At 37.4% G+C, this 16,881-nt stretch overlaps 1 protein-coding gene across 4 annotated transcripts in view; it reads right to left on the bottom strand.

Moving 5' to 3' along the window:
• MOCOS (molybdenum cofactor sulfurase) overlaps positions 1-16,881 on the bottom strand; it is a 211,389-nt gene that overhangs the window by 182,071 nt on the left and 12,437 nt on the right. For 3 of the 4 annotated variants that reach the window (XM_051812637.1, XM_051812639.1, XM_051812640.1), the window contains exons 2-3: positions 3,693-3,782; positions 996-1,062 (exon numbers count right to left, since the gene is read on the bottom strand). In XM_051812637.1, the coding sequence (XP_051668597.1) occupies positions 996-1,062; positions 3,693-3,782 (157 nt within the window). Of the gene's footprint in view, positions 1-995; positions 1,063-3,692; positions 3,783-16,881 lie in introns of those variants that run through there. The other variant, XM_051812641.1, reaches the window with a different exon arrangement.

Raw genomic sequence — 16,881 nt, 5'->3', positions numbered from 1 at the left:
GGTGTGGAGGAGTGAACAGGTTATAGCCAGCAGCAGCAAGCAGCTAGAAATCTTGGGTTTTTTACACCCTCATAAAAATGCAGTCAGAGAAAAAGGAGCAAAAAGGTGTAAAACAGATTTTCTTCATTACAACTATGAACACAACAATGCTATTTTGCTTTGGAGAAATATTTGCTTTCAAGGAAGATGATAAAAAAGATGAATCCGTGACGCTTATTTCCTTACACTAAGAGTGCCATTAAAAGCAGGCAAACAAACTTAAAGCATACATATTCTTCCATGAAGACATATTTTATAAAATAGCAAGAATTACCGGAAAAAAACCTCTAAAATAAATAAACAAGTACCTAAGTTGTATATTTTGTCATGGTGTAAACTAATGGCAGGAAGTGTACTTCAGCACACTCCATCCTGAACTTTAAGGAGAATACCTTATTTAGAGAATCAGTTCATTTTCTTACCTGTACCCAGAAGCCCCAAATTCAATTTTACCTTTTCTTTTTGTTTTTGCTCTTAACAGTTTTACTAAAATTACTTTCAAAGGTATTCTATTACTCCAACAAAAGTAAGTACCTGCTGTAAAACAATGTACACATTTCCATAAGCCTTTTATAAATTCTGACAAGCCATTATGCCTTATTTAATTTTATTTGAATTTTAACCATTTCCTGGTACCTAGTCCCACCTTACTATCTTACCATACCATCTTACTAATAATCACTTTTTAGATTCCAACTTCTATATCTTAATTAAAACTGTGGATTTGTATTACAGCACTGAGCTAACTACAGGACTTTGAGAATTGGGGCATCTGGGAGAAAAAGAACTGATATGGTCCAACACTTGATTGTCCAAATACCTTGTGTTTTAAAAGTGAGGTGTTTTCTTTAGGCATGACAGACGACCCTCAGAAAATGGCATCACATCACACAGGTCTAATAAAAATGAAAACTATGAAGGGTATTATACAAGATCTGAAAGAAAGATTATTCTACCTGTATCGGACATGCTCGATTGTGTCATATGTCAGCTTGCTGCTGATATTCTGACTATGAGGGTTGCCTAGGAGACAACAGAGATACAGAAGTTAATCATTAATCACAATTTTGCTATTAAATTTCTCTTTAATGAAAATATTACACCAAGCCAGCCCAAGAGGTGACAAAGAAAGATTCAATGTATACTTCATAGCAATGCCCTGAAGCTCCTTAGTTAGTCAAGAGAAGGGACATATAACAAGCTAAAGCAATTATGACAGATCTGGAAACTTCAGTTGGAACTTTTTTTAGGCAGTTATTCTAACAAGGAAATGCAACTGCATATGCACAAACATACTAGGAAAAACTACAGACAGAATGTACATTCATAAATGTATTTGTGCAGTAGTTAAGAAGCAAGAGACAGCATCTAGAAACAACAGACATTAATGATGGAACACCTGGATTAACCCTGGTGGTTTTAGTGTTTGAAATTCACATAATTCATTAAAATATAAATTTTATTGCAAAATTAGTAGCCACCTTAGACCAGCTCAGCACAAGCATGTATTAACAAATAAGACAGCACATAAGGAGGGCATGAATTGACAAAAAATTTGAGAAAAAAATTCTTGAGCAAAAAAGATTACAGCACTATCCACCCAGGCACAGAACACTTTCGTATTAGTAAGTACCCAAAGATTAAGCCAAAAGAGTTTGGAAAGGGTGTAAGAAAAAAACTGCTATACAAATACAGTTTTTGCAGTAGGCTCAAACATAAGTTACTCTATTTTTAAAATTTAAAAATCACCCTGCTGAAAGCCATTGAGTAAATGTGTTGAAATGAATAAATTTCAAGCTCAAACCAAAAAACTAATACTTGCACTTTTCATGTCTGATATTGCATTTCTGTAATTTCCAATTCAAATATTCTCAATTTAGAAGTGAGAATATCTCTTACTTATATTATTTTCCCTCACTGACACATGCAACAGTTAAACTACATTCTTTTGGCCTGTGGATTACCACCAAGAAAATAAAAAAAGCTGCAAGTCAAACTCCCCTTTCAGTCACATCTGTGTTTGTTAAATTAACTCTTTTTATACAACAGTTGCTGTCCTCAGAGTATGAGATGTAATTTAAAAAAAAAGAGAATTGACCATACTAAAGCTCTCATCATCATTTTAGATGAAAGCACTATTGAAAAAGATACAATTTGTTCTCCTATAGCATTATAGGTACTATGCAAATCTGTTCCAAACTCGCAGCACTACTATTTCTACTCACAAGCACTCAATTGATTCACAAATTATATTTTTTTTCTGCCACAGATGGTACTTATTATAAGGGTTGAGCCCAATGTTGCTTGAAATAACTAAGATCAGAGCATACATTTCACTTTACAATGTCTGTTGTGAGAAAACATTAATTTTAATATCACTGACATGCACTTCAATAGGAGATCTTAAATGTAATCAACATATTTTGTTATAAGAGAAAAAAAACTTCTATGCCTATCAAGAATAACATTATTTTGCAGTGGAACTTAATTCCATGCTTTGGATCCTGGCCTTGCCAGCATTCAGGAAAAAAAAATAAGGGAAAATGGCACATACAATGGTACATTGAAAATTAGACTACCCAAAACTCTGACGTGGCTTGCCCAGTTAGTAAGCACAAGTGTGCCAGTGCTAGAGCAAACAGTTTTCTTGTAAAGCAGTGATACCTAGTTCCCAAGTGAGGAATTCCTTTGTTCTGTGTATCAGGGAGCATAAGAAAGACACAAAGCTAGCAAAAAGGACACATGATGACAGATAGTAAAACACAATAAGAAATTTTGATTACTTCAGTGGGACTACTCACAGCATAACACTGTACAGTATATTTTTTTCTGTTTGAGCATGACTCACTTCAATGTAAAGTGTCTCACACAGTAACAATATTTCCTAAACGATGGATGCTGCTGCCTTTGTATAAAATCACTCTCACTTATCTTGGCTAGATAATAATGTTAGAAAGAAACAAAAGGTTTAGGTAGAGGATTTGGGGATGAAGTGCTTACAGGTGGTGCTGAAGTGACCTCATTCACAGCTGTAATAGCTAAATCTCCACCCAGATATAGCATAATTTTGTAGATATTTTTACTCAAATTCTTATGGGCAAGATTGCTTTGGCAGTACACATCCTTTTTCTGAGTATGCACCAAAGTCCAATAGTCCAAGAGAGGTATAGCACCTATTCCCTGCCTAAATTCACTTGAGATCTTCTGAGTTAGGCTTTCTTCTAAATAAAATATTTATACTGAGTCCTTATACTTATAAGCTCCCTGTGATTACTCTCACTGAGAAGGACGGTGGTTCTAGATTTTGGTCCTTACATAAGAAACTGGTTTTGCATTTTGAGTGGAAAAAACATAAAGACAGAACAAAGAATGCTTATAGCTACACTGTATTTCTTTATTCCAAGCATGGTGCCCTAACTCTGAGGTAACAGATTTGCCTTTGATTTCTCTTCTTCACCAACACCAACACATCCTTGGTCACCAAAGAATGAAATTACACAGAGGGCCTATGCCTCCTTTGTAAAATCACCCATCTTCCAACTACTCTATTGCAGTGTTAAAAAACCTGCAGAAGGTCTCTGCCAAGAGGCAGAGTTTTAAACTATTTAGATGGAAATTTGAGAAGACTAACGGGAACAGTGTTTTGCACTTACCATAAACGTTGTTTCGGAGGTCATCAGTAAAAGCTTTAAGTAGACTCTCTGGAAAAAGTGCTGAACCAGCATGGTCAAGGTAAGTAATCCCTAAAATACAAACAAAATTACTAGAGTCAGTTTTTAAAATATTAAAGTCCATTTTCTCCCCCAGACTACATTCTGAAGTGCATCATTCAAACAGCCCTTTTCATTCACTAGCAGAAAAAAAAATAAAATAAGGATGAAACAATAGAAACCAAACATTTTGATTACCTGTGCATATTTTTTTAATTAAAAGCAAAGAGGTCCTTCCTTTCATGTTCAGATTTCCTTCAGAAGGGAAATATCTTTTTGTTCGGCCTGTACAAGACTGAGCAAGCTGGTGTCTTCAGTCACAGTACCTTGCTACTCCTATGCACTACTTACTATGAAAACTACTATTACCACAAAGATAGTATTTATTATTAATAGCAACAGCAATAGTAGTATTGTCCCTATGCTGGCAGGTGAAGCAATTCTCTCAAGAAATGACAAAGCCTAAATTATGCCTGAAGCCCAAAGACAGGACTAGTATAACTTTTAATGTATTTAAATATGTCTCACCACTCTGCTGCACTTAACATTCAATTCATTTTTAAAATCTCCTTTTATATTATAAAGATATTTCAAAACTTTTAAATAAATGCTTATTGGAAATGAAGGTTTTTTCATGTTTAGCCATTTTAGATTTCTTAATCTTTAGCAATTATTCTTCCACTTCTCCAGTGCGTTTCATGCCCTTTATTAGTTTTTTCATTTCACTTACCTTAAGTATTTCAACCTATTTCAAATTCTAATAATGATGAATATGATTAAGATTAGAATTTATTAAGTATTTTAAAGGTCTTCACTTTCCACAGGGATTTAAAACTGAGTTAAGCTTTAAAGGAGAAACCTTGACACTTGGAAATACATATTATTATATATTATGTTACTGTAGCAGTGATTCAGTGGGTAAGCTGTGAGGCAGCGCTAATGATAAAACCAATCCAGACACCCATCCTTATTTTTAAGAGTCCTCTCCTGCCTTAAGATTTCCCCACTTAGAGTGCCTAGCAAAAGCAGAATTTCTAATGATGGCTTGAAGTCAACTGAGTGTTTTTGAGGTGCTTCCAAGGATGGAGTGTGGGTCAATTTTTTAGCTGTACAGGCTTCTTAGGGTTTTGGGGGGTTTTTATCCTAGAAAGTCTCTCCCAAACACTGTGCAACAGAACAAACACGAATACAGTAGGTCAAAATGCATATAGGCGTCCTTCTTGCTCAATTTCTGACAGCTGCTCAGCTCACCACTGAAATGCAGGGGCTTTGGAGAGAGAGAGGCACGCTGCCTTACAGTAGGACACAACCAGGCCCTTCCTAGCACTGTGGCATGGCTTCGGCCAGCTAAATGACAGCAGCTTTCCCTCCAGCAGGCCACATGCTCACCATAGCCATCCCAGGACCTGCAGCTTGGCACCAAAAGCCTCTGCCTTGAGCTGGGGCTGAAGTGTGGAGCAACAGCCACAACCACCAACACCAGGTCTTGTGGTCAGGGCAATAAACAGCCCACGGTCACTGGCTACAGCTGCGAGAGCTGGGAAAGGTAGGACTAGAGCTAAGAACAGGAAGAGGCAGCCCTGAGCCAGACACCAGGGGAAGGATTGCTGTCCTGGAGGTGACATCCTGGCCAACACTCTCCCAACAAAGCCCACACAGAGGTGCCATTTGGCTCATTAACTTTCATGGGCACCAGGAGCACAGACACAAGATGCTCCTCTGGGTGCAGAGAGCTGCTGTCTTTGGACTCTTCCAGCCCTAAGGAAGGTGACAGCACTGAAGTGATTACACAACCGTACAGCACAAGGAAACCACCTCAGGCAACCACTTGAGGCTCCTCAAACCATCCACTGACACAAGAATGGGTGCTTCCCATCCTGACCAACACTCCTGTGAGGCAATGTGGACTAAAAGATCTCTAGGTAAAGGCCCCGTAAGCGGTTTTTCAAATCTGATTCCTTACATAGCTCATGATGAAGAATAATACTGTGGTTCTGTGAAATGGAAGTAAAAAAAAAAAAAAAAAAAAAACAGAGTATAATGCTTTGGAAATCTGTGAGGAAATTTGGCTGAGGAAGGAAAAATTACTAATTCTTAAACTTTTATTTTGTGTTTAATGCTGCTGTTTAATTGAAAACAGAGAACAGCATTTAATACTCTCTCTCCACTACCCAAAAATGAAATGGGATCTTTCATCATTTGAGACTGCACTGAAACAAATATCTTCATTGCTATTGCACTTTTATGATGTAGTTTTTCCTTGCTGTCTTATTTCAACAAAATTGTATTTTTAAAGGAAAGAAAAAAAAAGTGGCATGTGTATAACACCACCAAAAAGCATATTAATAACTTTCATTGTGCTTTCCCCCTGGTTTAATAACATTTGCTATTTTATCTTTATTGAATGCACATTAACCAAAGAAATTTGTCAGTATACAGAGAATAATACAGTTCCCCCTTTCACTGTGGTATTTAGTATAAAGGCTGTCAGCACTATGAAATTATACTGTTTACAGGAAGTAATAGGAGAAAGAAAATATAATATGATCAACCAAAAGAAAATTACACTGCAATATCCATCAGGACATGGTTTCATTGCTCAGGGAAAAAGTACAATTAACTTTTAGTTTAATTTACATACTATTATGTTTGGATTGTGTAACTGACTTCACTGATCTAATAATATACCAACTATTTGATAAAATCATATTTCAGAAGTAGGTTTTTTTTTTTTCTAAAGAGTATCAAAAACCATTCAATGTGTTGGCATTAGTTATGGAAAGTTATTCAGCCAGAGTATTGGTTCAAAAGCTGCAATATTGATATGCTAATATCCTTGCAGATTACTTTTACACGAGGAACTATTTGGGTACCAACACAGGCCAGTCCGCCCTGCTGAAGAAAGTCCCAGCCCAGCTCTCTGATCTTCTTATGTGCTACAAATCACTCTTAACAAAGCATTCACCATGTCCAAATGCCTACCTTGGCTCTTTGTAAAACTTCATGAGTGCACATGTACCTACAGCCTCAGAAACGCCAGGGGACCATTCAGTTTAACTGAAGATTTCTATCTCTTAAATGAAAAAAGATAATTTAATTTGGAGCTTTTCAACATTAAAGTTTAATACGAAGTGACAACACTCAACAGCACAAAGTCTGACAATGTGCAAAACATACAAGGTAAAAAGAAACTACCAGATTAATCCTTGGGAGCCAAAATATCTGCTTCTGACAAAAGCATACTTTCCTAAAATGTGACTCCACCTGACTTAGAAGAAATTTAAAGACATCATTTGATGAACTGCATGTAGAACAAGGCAGTTACATCTTCACTAAATCTCTTAGTAACTACTAAGCTATGTATATTTCTACCACCCAGAGGATGGTCTAGAGGGGAAGGAGCACGAGAGACCATGGAGGCACCCCCTAAAATGGCCTGGTGGCACACAGAGACTAAGCTTTCTCCTTCACAACCCTTGTTGAGTGACCCAGTTCCTATCTGGTTTAATTATTTCTACCTTGGTATTATGTAATTTGTTCTTTTAATCCTTGAAATTGTTCTTGGTGTTATACATTTCTGAACTTTGACCACCACTTCCAAAAATAACCAATTTACATATATACCATGTGACTGCTCTATGTTCACCTCCTTTACCTTTTGTTATCCTGTGATTCTACCACAGTCACCAAAACAAGCCAACCTGCTCCATGGCTTCACAGATTATTTCTCACAGCCCTGAAACATAAAAATTCCTGCACTCCAACTGATTACAGGCTGCCAGTTATATCGCCAAAAGTCTCATAATGAAGAATGAAATGTGTAGTTACAAGGCAGCAACTCTACAGAGTCATGAATTTTGATTGGTGGATATAATTGCAATTCAGTAGTATTATCTACACAATACTACTTGGGAAGTAACGCCCTGGGGAGACAGTATATATCTTAAGTACAGCAATATTAACAAAACCAGTATGAAATAGATTATATGAAAACAAGCTGAAGTATTATCTGTCAAAAGATAAAGATGAGATTTTCATACGTGAAAACAAAAGAAGGAGAAAAAACAAAAGACGAAATAGGGTGGAGAGGGCTCTACAGAGGTCATAGACAAGTATGATATAATTTGGATACAGTGACATTTTAACAGGTAATTTCACATCAGCTACCTCAGATTCATGGAATCATAGGATGGCCTGGGTTGGAAGGGACCTGAAAGATCATCTAGTTCCCACCCCCCTGCCATGGGCAGGAACACCTGCCACTAGACCAGGTTTCTCAAAGTCCCATCCAACCTGTCCTTGAACACTTCCAGGGATGGGGTATCCACAACTTCTCTGGGTTCCAGTGCCTCACCACCCTCACAGTAAAGAATTTCTTCCTAATATCTAGTGTAAACTTATTCTCTTCCAGTTTGAAGCCATTCCCCCTTGTCCTGTCACTATATGCCCTTGTAAAAAGTCCCTCTTCATCTTTCTTGTAAGCTCCCTTCAGGTACCAGAAGGACATAATTTGGTCACCCTGAAGCCTTCTCTTTTCCAGGCAGAACAAACCTAATTCTCTCAGCCTTTCCTCACAGGAGAGGTGCTCCATCCCTCTGATAATCTTGGTGGCCCTCCTCTGGACTCACTCCAATAGATCAGCGTCTTTTCTTTGCTGAGGACTCTAGAGCTGGATGCAGCATCCCAAGTGGGGTCTCAGAGAGTGGAGTAAAGAGGCAGAATTACCCTCAACCTGCTGGCCACGCTGCTTTTGATGGAGCCCAGGATAAGGTTGGCTTTCTGAGCTGTGAGTGCACATCGCTGGCTCATGTTGAGCCTCCAGGTTATTAATCCAAGTCTGATACTCTTTAGAGCCAACTCCCTCTTTCCAGTGACTGCATAAGAACTTAGCTCCCCCAAAGGATGCTCCTAAATTAAATGTCAAAAGTAGCTTTAACTATGTAATGTAATACATATAACCTTTATAAAAGTGCCTGAAATCTCACGACGACACAGGGTATGATATGTCCACATACTGTAAGGACAGATAGACAGTAAAAGATCTCATTATGCAAAACCATTAATTAAGTACATTAAAAGAAAAAAAAAAAAAAGAAAAAAATACCTCCTACTAATATAGCTTGAGATTTGCCTTTGCTGGATATTTTATACATTAAATGTTTAATGAATATTGCTACCTGTACCTTCAGTTTCTTTTTGGCATCAATTTACACAAAAACTATCAAAACCAGAGTATGTTTTCTCAATAAAAACATGCCTCTCACCTGAACAGTCATTTTCTGCTAGACAAGGTAATGTTTTATTATCCTTGTTTAGGGCCGAGGAGCAATTCAAAAGACCACAAAAGCATAGTGCCTGATGGACAAGGCCATAGATGCTCAAAGCCTGAATAGTTACCATGCAGTTAAAGAAGACTCTGTTCCTCAGCATGATACGACTTAATTGCTACAGGCCTGGTTCAGTAATGCAGCAGTCAGCCTGTAGCCCTGGGCACATTCTGCTTTCTGCTGCCAGTCCACCGAGTTCATCAATTTCAGTAATCACAGCTTGACCCAACTGTGAAATGCTGATCCGCACTGGGCTGAGACCAACCTGGATAATGGGACCAATATTCTAGGGGCTGCTAACCAGTTACTGAGTCCTGTGGAAAAAGGTGTTTAATTAATGTATGTTAGTGTTTGACTTGATGGACTCATTACAAGAAGCAAAGCATGAAATGTGCAATTACATTTATCTGTAATAAGTTCCCATTATTTTTTTCCACTTGCTATCAGCTTGCATTATTTGGTCTCATTGCATTATTACCTACAGCAAAGCAGGCAGAACATTAAAACCCTTCACAGTCAATACCGTACACCCTCTTTGCTTGCTGTACTCCTCAGCAGGGACTACAGCAACTCCACAAAAGCTATTTAGGTGGCTAAGAATATTCAGGGTCAGTATGCATACTATTCTGTGTACACGAGCCGCTACTTGCAGCTTTCCGTTTACAGCTTCCTGGTATTGAGGTAGATGGGAGCTCAAAAGAAAGTAAGGATTTCACATTTATTAAGAACTCACATCTAAGCCTCTGAAATGTATCTTTCACAGTTACAGAAAAAAAATAAAATTATATGCCATCAAATTTCTTCATTTGCCAACTGCTGTGCTAAGTGGGACTGCAGTAAAGAGATCAGTCAGCACTCACCTTCATCCATTTGGCCTACCTGTAAGGCACTGCTTTATTCAGTGCATCACTGGGGTGTGATTAAATATCAACTGCAGTCAGTGATGTTATTTCCAGAGACACCTTTAACAGGTTGTGTGAGACCAATTGAAGTCTTACTTGTGGGCATGAATCAGAGGTACCTCAGCTTCATGTGAATAACATACGGCAGCCCGCTGTCTTGCCGTCTTTGGATGAAATATAAATCACAAGTGATTCATATTTATGCAAGCCTTCAAACAACTGTAACTTGCTCAGACCGAAACCAGCTCTCGCACCTCCCTAGCAAAGATATGACCATCTTTTAGTCTCTTTCTTTTTTCCCTTTCTCTCTGATGCAACTGATCAAATGAAAGAATAGTCAAAAGAGAACATATTCCCCATTCTTCTGTTGCTGGAAAATGCTTGCATTGATTTTGCTGAAAACTTCACAGAAACATAAACTTTTGTGTAGGTAAAAGGCAATTAGAATTCCCTCTAGAGATGAAAACACGATGGTAAAAAGCAATGTTTAAGGAGTCATAATAATAATTGTTTATAACAGCTGTCATTAGCTACATATTCTAGTAGCGTACACCTGCTCCTTTTTCCTTCCCATTCTTTCCATAAAACAGATTCAGACTTTCAACAACATGCCAAGATGTTTGAAACTGTCTTTTCTAGTCAGTTCTATTTCTTGCTCTGTGACCTGAAATAATGAGCTTCGTATAAAATCTAGGACAAAATAGCGACTCTAAATATTCTCTCCAAAATATATCAAATTAAATTGTGTAGGGATATATAGAAAGCCTTTTAAATTATTTTATGGGTTTCCAGAAACACTAGAAGACAAACTAAGTTCAAAACAGCAGAAATCAAAAAAGTAACCCTTTTCTTCACCCTTTTCCCTTAAATTTCATTTCATTACATAGAAATAATTCACTATGAGCCTCTGGCAGCTAGAGCCTTGGGGTGAAATTGCAACCATAGCAATAATTAAACACACACATGAGAACTGCTACACACAGTGCAGGTAAAATGACAGCAAAAATCAGTTATCCTCACTGTTGAGGCCCTACAGAAGTACTTCCCAGACATCATTCCTTCCCAGTGACAAGACCACGTTACTACCTTGTTTGGTGAATGCAACAGCACTTCACTCTGCTGCTTTCTCCGGTGAAGAGTTGAGGCTGATACTGCAAACCAGTAGTAAATTTATTCTCAAATAGAAGTTCTTCACACAAGGTTCCCCACAGACACTTTCAGCTCTTGATTTACTTATACCATCCAGCAAAAAGTCCATTGACAGAAACAGGTAACGAAGATCAATTTCAGGGATATAAGAATAAGGAAAACATAAGTTTGCCTTCAGCATAAATTTTATCTTTCAGGGATAAAACCCTGTAAACCAAATGACCACATTATCAAGAGGAACCGTGCATAAATTTGAAGAATGTGAAATGAAGAGTGGGAGGACTGTCAGTCAAAACCACCCTTTTGTAAGATGAGATATCTGAGAAGATTCTCCTGGCCCTCAGTCAGTGGCAGTCCTTTGCTATAATACAGAACTACACTCATCAGCCAAGCTAATTCCATATGAAAAACAGGTAGGTTGTTAGTCTATAATGCTCAAACCAGAACAGTGACTCAGAATTGCATCTTCCTAGTAAGAAACTACATCTTAAACTCTAGACTGTGCTTTTCCATGATCAATGTATTCTCATATCTCCTATGTCAGTGTTGTTTTGCTTTAATATCTATCTTCACCCACTCGGTTTCAACAGATATTTCTCTGCTGGACAACCCCATAATTCCTCTCCACCTGCACTGGCTAAAAATGTCATCTTCCTTTATTCTTAATGAATGATAATTCCAACAACCCATTTCAGTCCCAGCTGTAAGCCCTTTCTCTGGGAGCAACAGGGGATTGGAGAGAATGAGGTGGGGGAGAAGAACCCACATTCCAGAAGATGATCTCAGAATTTTGGAAAGCTAGAGTAAGTTTCCCTGCTTTAAATAGGAACAACAGCATGCAGCTTCCAGATACGCTATTTTTTTTAACTTCACTGATGTCCAGCTTGTTAAAGCTTTCTAAAAGAAAACCAAAAATCTCTTGAGCTGTTGACACAAACACATCATTTAGAACACGACACAGCTTTTGGAAGCCTAGTCGTTACTTTGAATTTGACTTTGGACAGCAACAATCCACTGCTGGATGCTGCCATAAAGCTGTTCAGAAGGAGGAATTTGTAGCTCTTTCCAAAGACATTACCTTACACTGGGTACAGATATTACAGTTTCAAAGGACAGGCTCTCTGAACTCAAAGAGTTGCAACCTGACAAAAAAAGTCTTTTCTAAAGTCCAGAGAATCTAAAGGAACCCATGGGAAGTCTGATTGCATTTCTGCTGTACTACAATGAGTAACCAAAGCAGAACTTTGCCTTCAGGTCACAGAGACCTCAAGTCTGCAAAGAGAAGCAAGCTCTATTCAAACATGAGAATACAAGAGAACACACATCAAGGTATCCAGAGCCTTTGAAGTAATTATAAGGCTCTGCTGAACTCTGAGTTAAATAATTAGCAAACACACTATAATCAGCACTTTCTAAATACATGGCACTGATCACCTTTCTGGTCCCAGGCCAAGTTAAAGACCTGGGTTATGATCTGTACAGTAGCTTAAATGACCTTTGAAACAAATGAAGCTTTCCTTTCTTTAATAAAATATGCTGGACTGCTCATATTGCTGTATCCTCATCTGGCATCTACAGACGTCTTCAGTCTCTGGGATATGCATGAAGTCTGTAGAAGTCCAGGTATCATTTTTATAAGTGCAACATTTGTAATAATAAATTGACAAAAGGAGTAGGAGGGCTATAATAACAGGCAACAGCAACAGAATCTCAAAATTACATAAATCAGCTTACTAGTTACATCAAATGAAGAACTGCTCCCGAGGTGTATTCAAGGCATCTAGGTGATTAAGTGTTTCCTCCAAGCACATATTATACACCTTTATTTACAAATATGCACAAATATGCCTGTGTATGCAGCACTGAGATGGGTATATGAATATAGGTACATAAGTATCCCCTTAAGAGGTTAATTAGTGTTTTCATATTGCTTCTCATAGCAGAACATAAGGCAAAGCAGATGTGAATCTGAAGACTCTTCCCTTACAGCTCTTTTCCACTTTCTCTTCTCTAACACTTCCCTTATTGTACATTTTGATATTTTTGGCAGTGATAACGTAGAAGTCATCACATCTGCTTTCAATCTCAATCAAAATTAACATCTACAGAACAGCATCAACACAAAAAAAACAATATCAACATGTGGTAACAATACTTTAACAATAGTTATCGGTGGATGTCTTTGAAGAGAGTCGGGCACAATTCTAACTTGAATAAATTTGCATTCACTAGAGAATTCCAGTACTGAGGACTGAGTTCTAATTCTGTTCATCTCAATGCAAGTCCACTCAGTCAACTGCTTCTCCTTTGCAGCTTTACTTTGTTTATCAGGATGCTCTATATTTAAATAAAGGTAGTATTTGGGCACCTGTGAAGTTAGTCTGATTTATGTTAGTACTAAGAGACATAAATATCTGAGCATCACAAATCCAGTAACAGTTTGACACTACTGACACAAACATACAGAATTTCATATTTGGTAGCAACCTTCCAGTGGATACTTTCGGCTACAAAAATGAGTTTTACAGTTGTTCCTTTTTTTTTTTTAATGGACCCAGCAATAAAGCAATTACAACATTATCCCGATTTTATAAGCACACACCTGAAGAATATTTTGCTGTGCTTCACTAAATCATAGCATAATTTCTCTCAATTAAAGGACTTCTTTCCATACTAATGACTTGAGAAATTAAAAAGAATTATAATTTCACCATAAATTATTCAATACAAATGGCCTCAGTAACACTAGACTAGCTTTGAGAATGAGTAAAATATTATGCACAGGAAAACAAATATTATAGCTTCCCTAATCTCTGAATTCTGAGCTTAAAATAACAACTCTGCCACAACATCAGCTATTGCACTTTGCCTCAAGGCAGCTGAGAAAACGTTACGTATTTAAAAATCAAGGTCTTTCCCCACAAACTGCATAATATTTGAATAAATGACAAGACCAGACGGGACATTCATACAACATACCTTACTCAATTTCTGACACAAGATACTTGAAAATAGTACCTAGATAAAACCACGCATAGCATACTCTGCCTCCAGAACTGACTACAGGACTGGATCCTGAGTATGGGTAGTAAGGTCCTACGTGGAGCCTCCACAACTAGCACAGCCATACTGAAGTGCTGGAGTTGCTGGAGCTCCCTAGCCAGGCCAAAGCCTGTTCCCTCTTTACAGACCACTTCTACCAATGCTGAACAAACCAGACGGCTGAACACACCTGTTCCTTACATGGGCAAAGGATGCCAGGTGAACCATGGAGAGTGATGCAACCGAAGAAATTCAGGAATTGATTCTGTAAGATGAAGTGAGGGTGGAGAGGAATTTTAAGTGAGGTAAGCATTATTTATGACAATGAATTATCAAATTAATAATGAACAATATTATCGTAATTGAAAAAGTAACAGTAATTTGCTAATATTTCAAAGCTAATTTATGCACTGTTAATTTTCAAATACTTCCTTAGACTTGCTATAACCAGAAGTAACATCTCAGAATAGAATTGAGATATATATATTTCTGTAATGAGCTCTTATTATATCCCAAAACTTCTACATTTTGTTGAATTTGTGCTTGTGGACATAATATCACCCTATTCCCTCAAAGTAAGTATGTTTAAGGCAACAATAGTACATTTGCATTTTAAAGCTACTTATTTGTCGGTAAGATGAAATTAATTTGTAATTCCTGTTTACTTTTTAGCAAAACTGCATGAACATTTTTCACCAAAAGAATACTCTGGAGATATAGAAATGAAAACCCTAAACACATCAATTCTAAAATAGTTAGAAAACGTTCACAGTGGAGGCATTTCCAGGAAGGCCAAGGTATGGGTTAGGGCTCTGGAAAATGTAAGAGAAAGGATTATAACTCTAAGCAAAGCAACAAGAAAATCAAACTGGTTAAATAAAAGTTTAAATTTTAAAATTAGTATCTTACAGTGCCATCGTTTGTGTCCTTAGTTTCAGCTACCTCGAGAAGGACAGGATTTTCAAAGAATTGTAAAATCACAACTATTGTAAATCAGATTCAGCTAGCTGCCTCAACCTGCCCACCACCTTTCAAAGTAGAGCACCCAAATTTCAAACAACTAAAGGGAAAAAAATCTGGGTCAAAATATTCTGACACAACAATAACTCAAGGAATGCATCTAACTCAGTGCATACAACAGTTGGTTCTATATGTTTCAATCCAGATCCCTTTACTTCTAAGAACTCCTTTCCAAGTTTGTGCCATAAATACCAGAATGGAAATGATCCCTATTATGTCATGTAATCACCACCATAATGCAATTAATGGCTCCCCACTAGTAAAGCTAGAATGAACTCAGGCAATTAGCTGCACAGAACACAATACAGGTTTCATGCGAGATAACTGCTTTGAGGAAGTTTGTTTCCAGATGGAAAGCATGTATTCCTCAATATTTTGTACAGACACCAGGTATCTCATATTTTGCCTCCACAGAAAGTCAGGGTACAGATATACAGTGAACCGTGTAAGATCAGTTATTGCATGCTGTACTCAGACTATTTTCTTTCCTACAGAGCAAATTATGGGCTTCTGTTCTCCCACTTTTGCTCACAGACGGATAACAAGAAAGGCATTAAGGGCAAATTTTCCCCTATGCCTACTCCATGCTCTTTTTGCCCCTGTCCCCCTTTCAACTTGAAACACTTTTCTTCCTTCTGCTATGAAAGACGACAGTTGGGCACTTTGTGTTTGCATCACAGGGAGAGTAAAATTCCTGGATTCATATAGAGAGAGCCATTTATTTATATTTATTTATGTTTAGATTTGTATATATACCCATTGTAATAACTGCTCAGTGGAAAAACAATAAGAAACAATCAGTTTTGACAGGAATAGATTCTTCCTTGTATAACCTTTTTTCTCTGTTGTTTCATTTTTCTCATATATTCCTGTCTACAAGCTGGGAACCCCAACCAACATATATCCAGAGACTATATATATTAGACTCGATCGCAGTTTTCTTCTGTGTTGTTCCACATGGAATACACAGTGCAGTGAAGTAGATTCAAAGCATGGAACACTCGCTATAACTCATTTAAATTATGAGCCTAAACAGTAAAATTTCTCCTCTAGATTCAGCTATTTCTGTTCTACAACTAAGCGGAAATTCAATCTACAGCCAGGAGAAAAAAAAAAAAAAAAAGGAGACGCGTAAAAAGACTACAAGTCATGTAGCCATGTAGCTAGATTATAAAACAAACAAATAAACAAACCAAAACAAATCAATTCCACAATGCCACTCCCCCAGTCTCTTGTCCTAAAGGAAAAAACCAAGAGGCTCCCTTCCATGCCCCACCCCTCATACCTGGAAGATTTTTTATAACTGTATTATAAATATCAACTTTACTCATTTGAGAGTTCTCATGCTGTTCAAACAGAACCCATGTAAGACAATCCAGATACTTTTTAAAGACAAAATACATTTTCTAAACATAAAGTTTAAGAGGCATTTGAAGAAGTGGGAATTAGCTGAAGGCAGGTTTTCCCCCAAACTTCCCAATACCCACTCATTATAAATCATTTTACATGTAAGATTGAGGAGAGTTCATTGTAAATTAACTGCTATTGGATTAGTTTAGTACCTAATCACATTTCTACCACTAGAATGGAAGAAAACAGATGCAGAAGTGACTGGTATTAGAGGCTGGATGTACACAAGGTATCTAGTATTAAGATTTGAAGATCTGATCGAACATTTTTAGAAACATAACA

Source organism: Manacus candei, unplaced genomic scaffold (assembly GCF_025592945.1).
Source record: "Manacus candei isolate 608988 ecotype Guabito, Panama unplaced genomic scaffold, ASM2559294v1 h1tg000088l, whole genome shotgun sequence".
Classification (NCBI taxonomy): domain Eukaryota; kingdom Metazoa; phylum Chordata; class Aves; order Passeriformes; family Pipridae; genus Manacus; species Manacus candei.
This window is presented reverse-complemented; position numbering and strand designations above follow the sequence as displayed.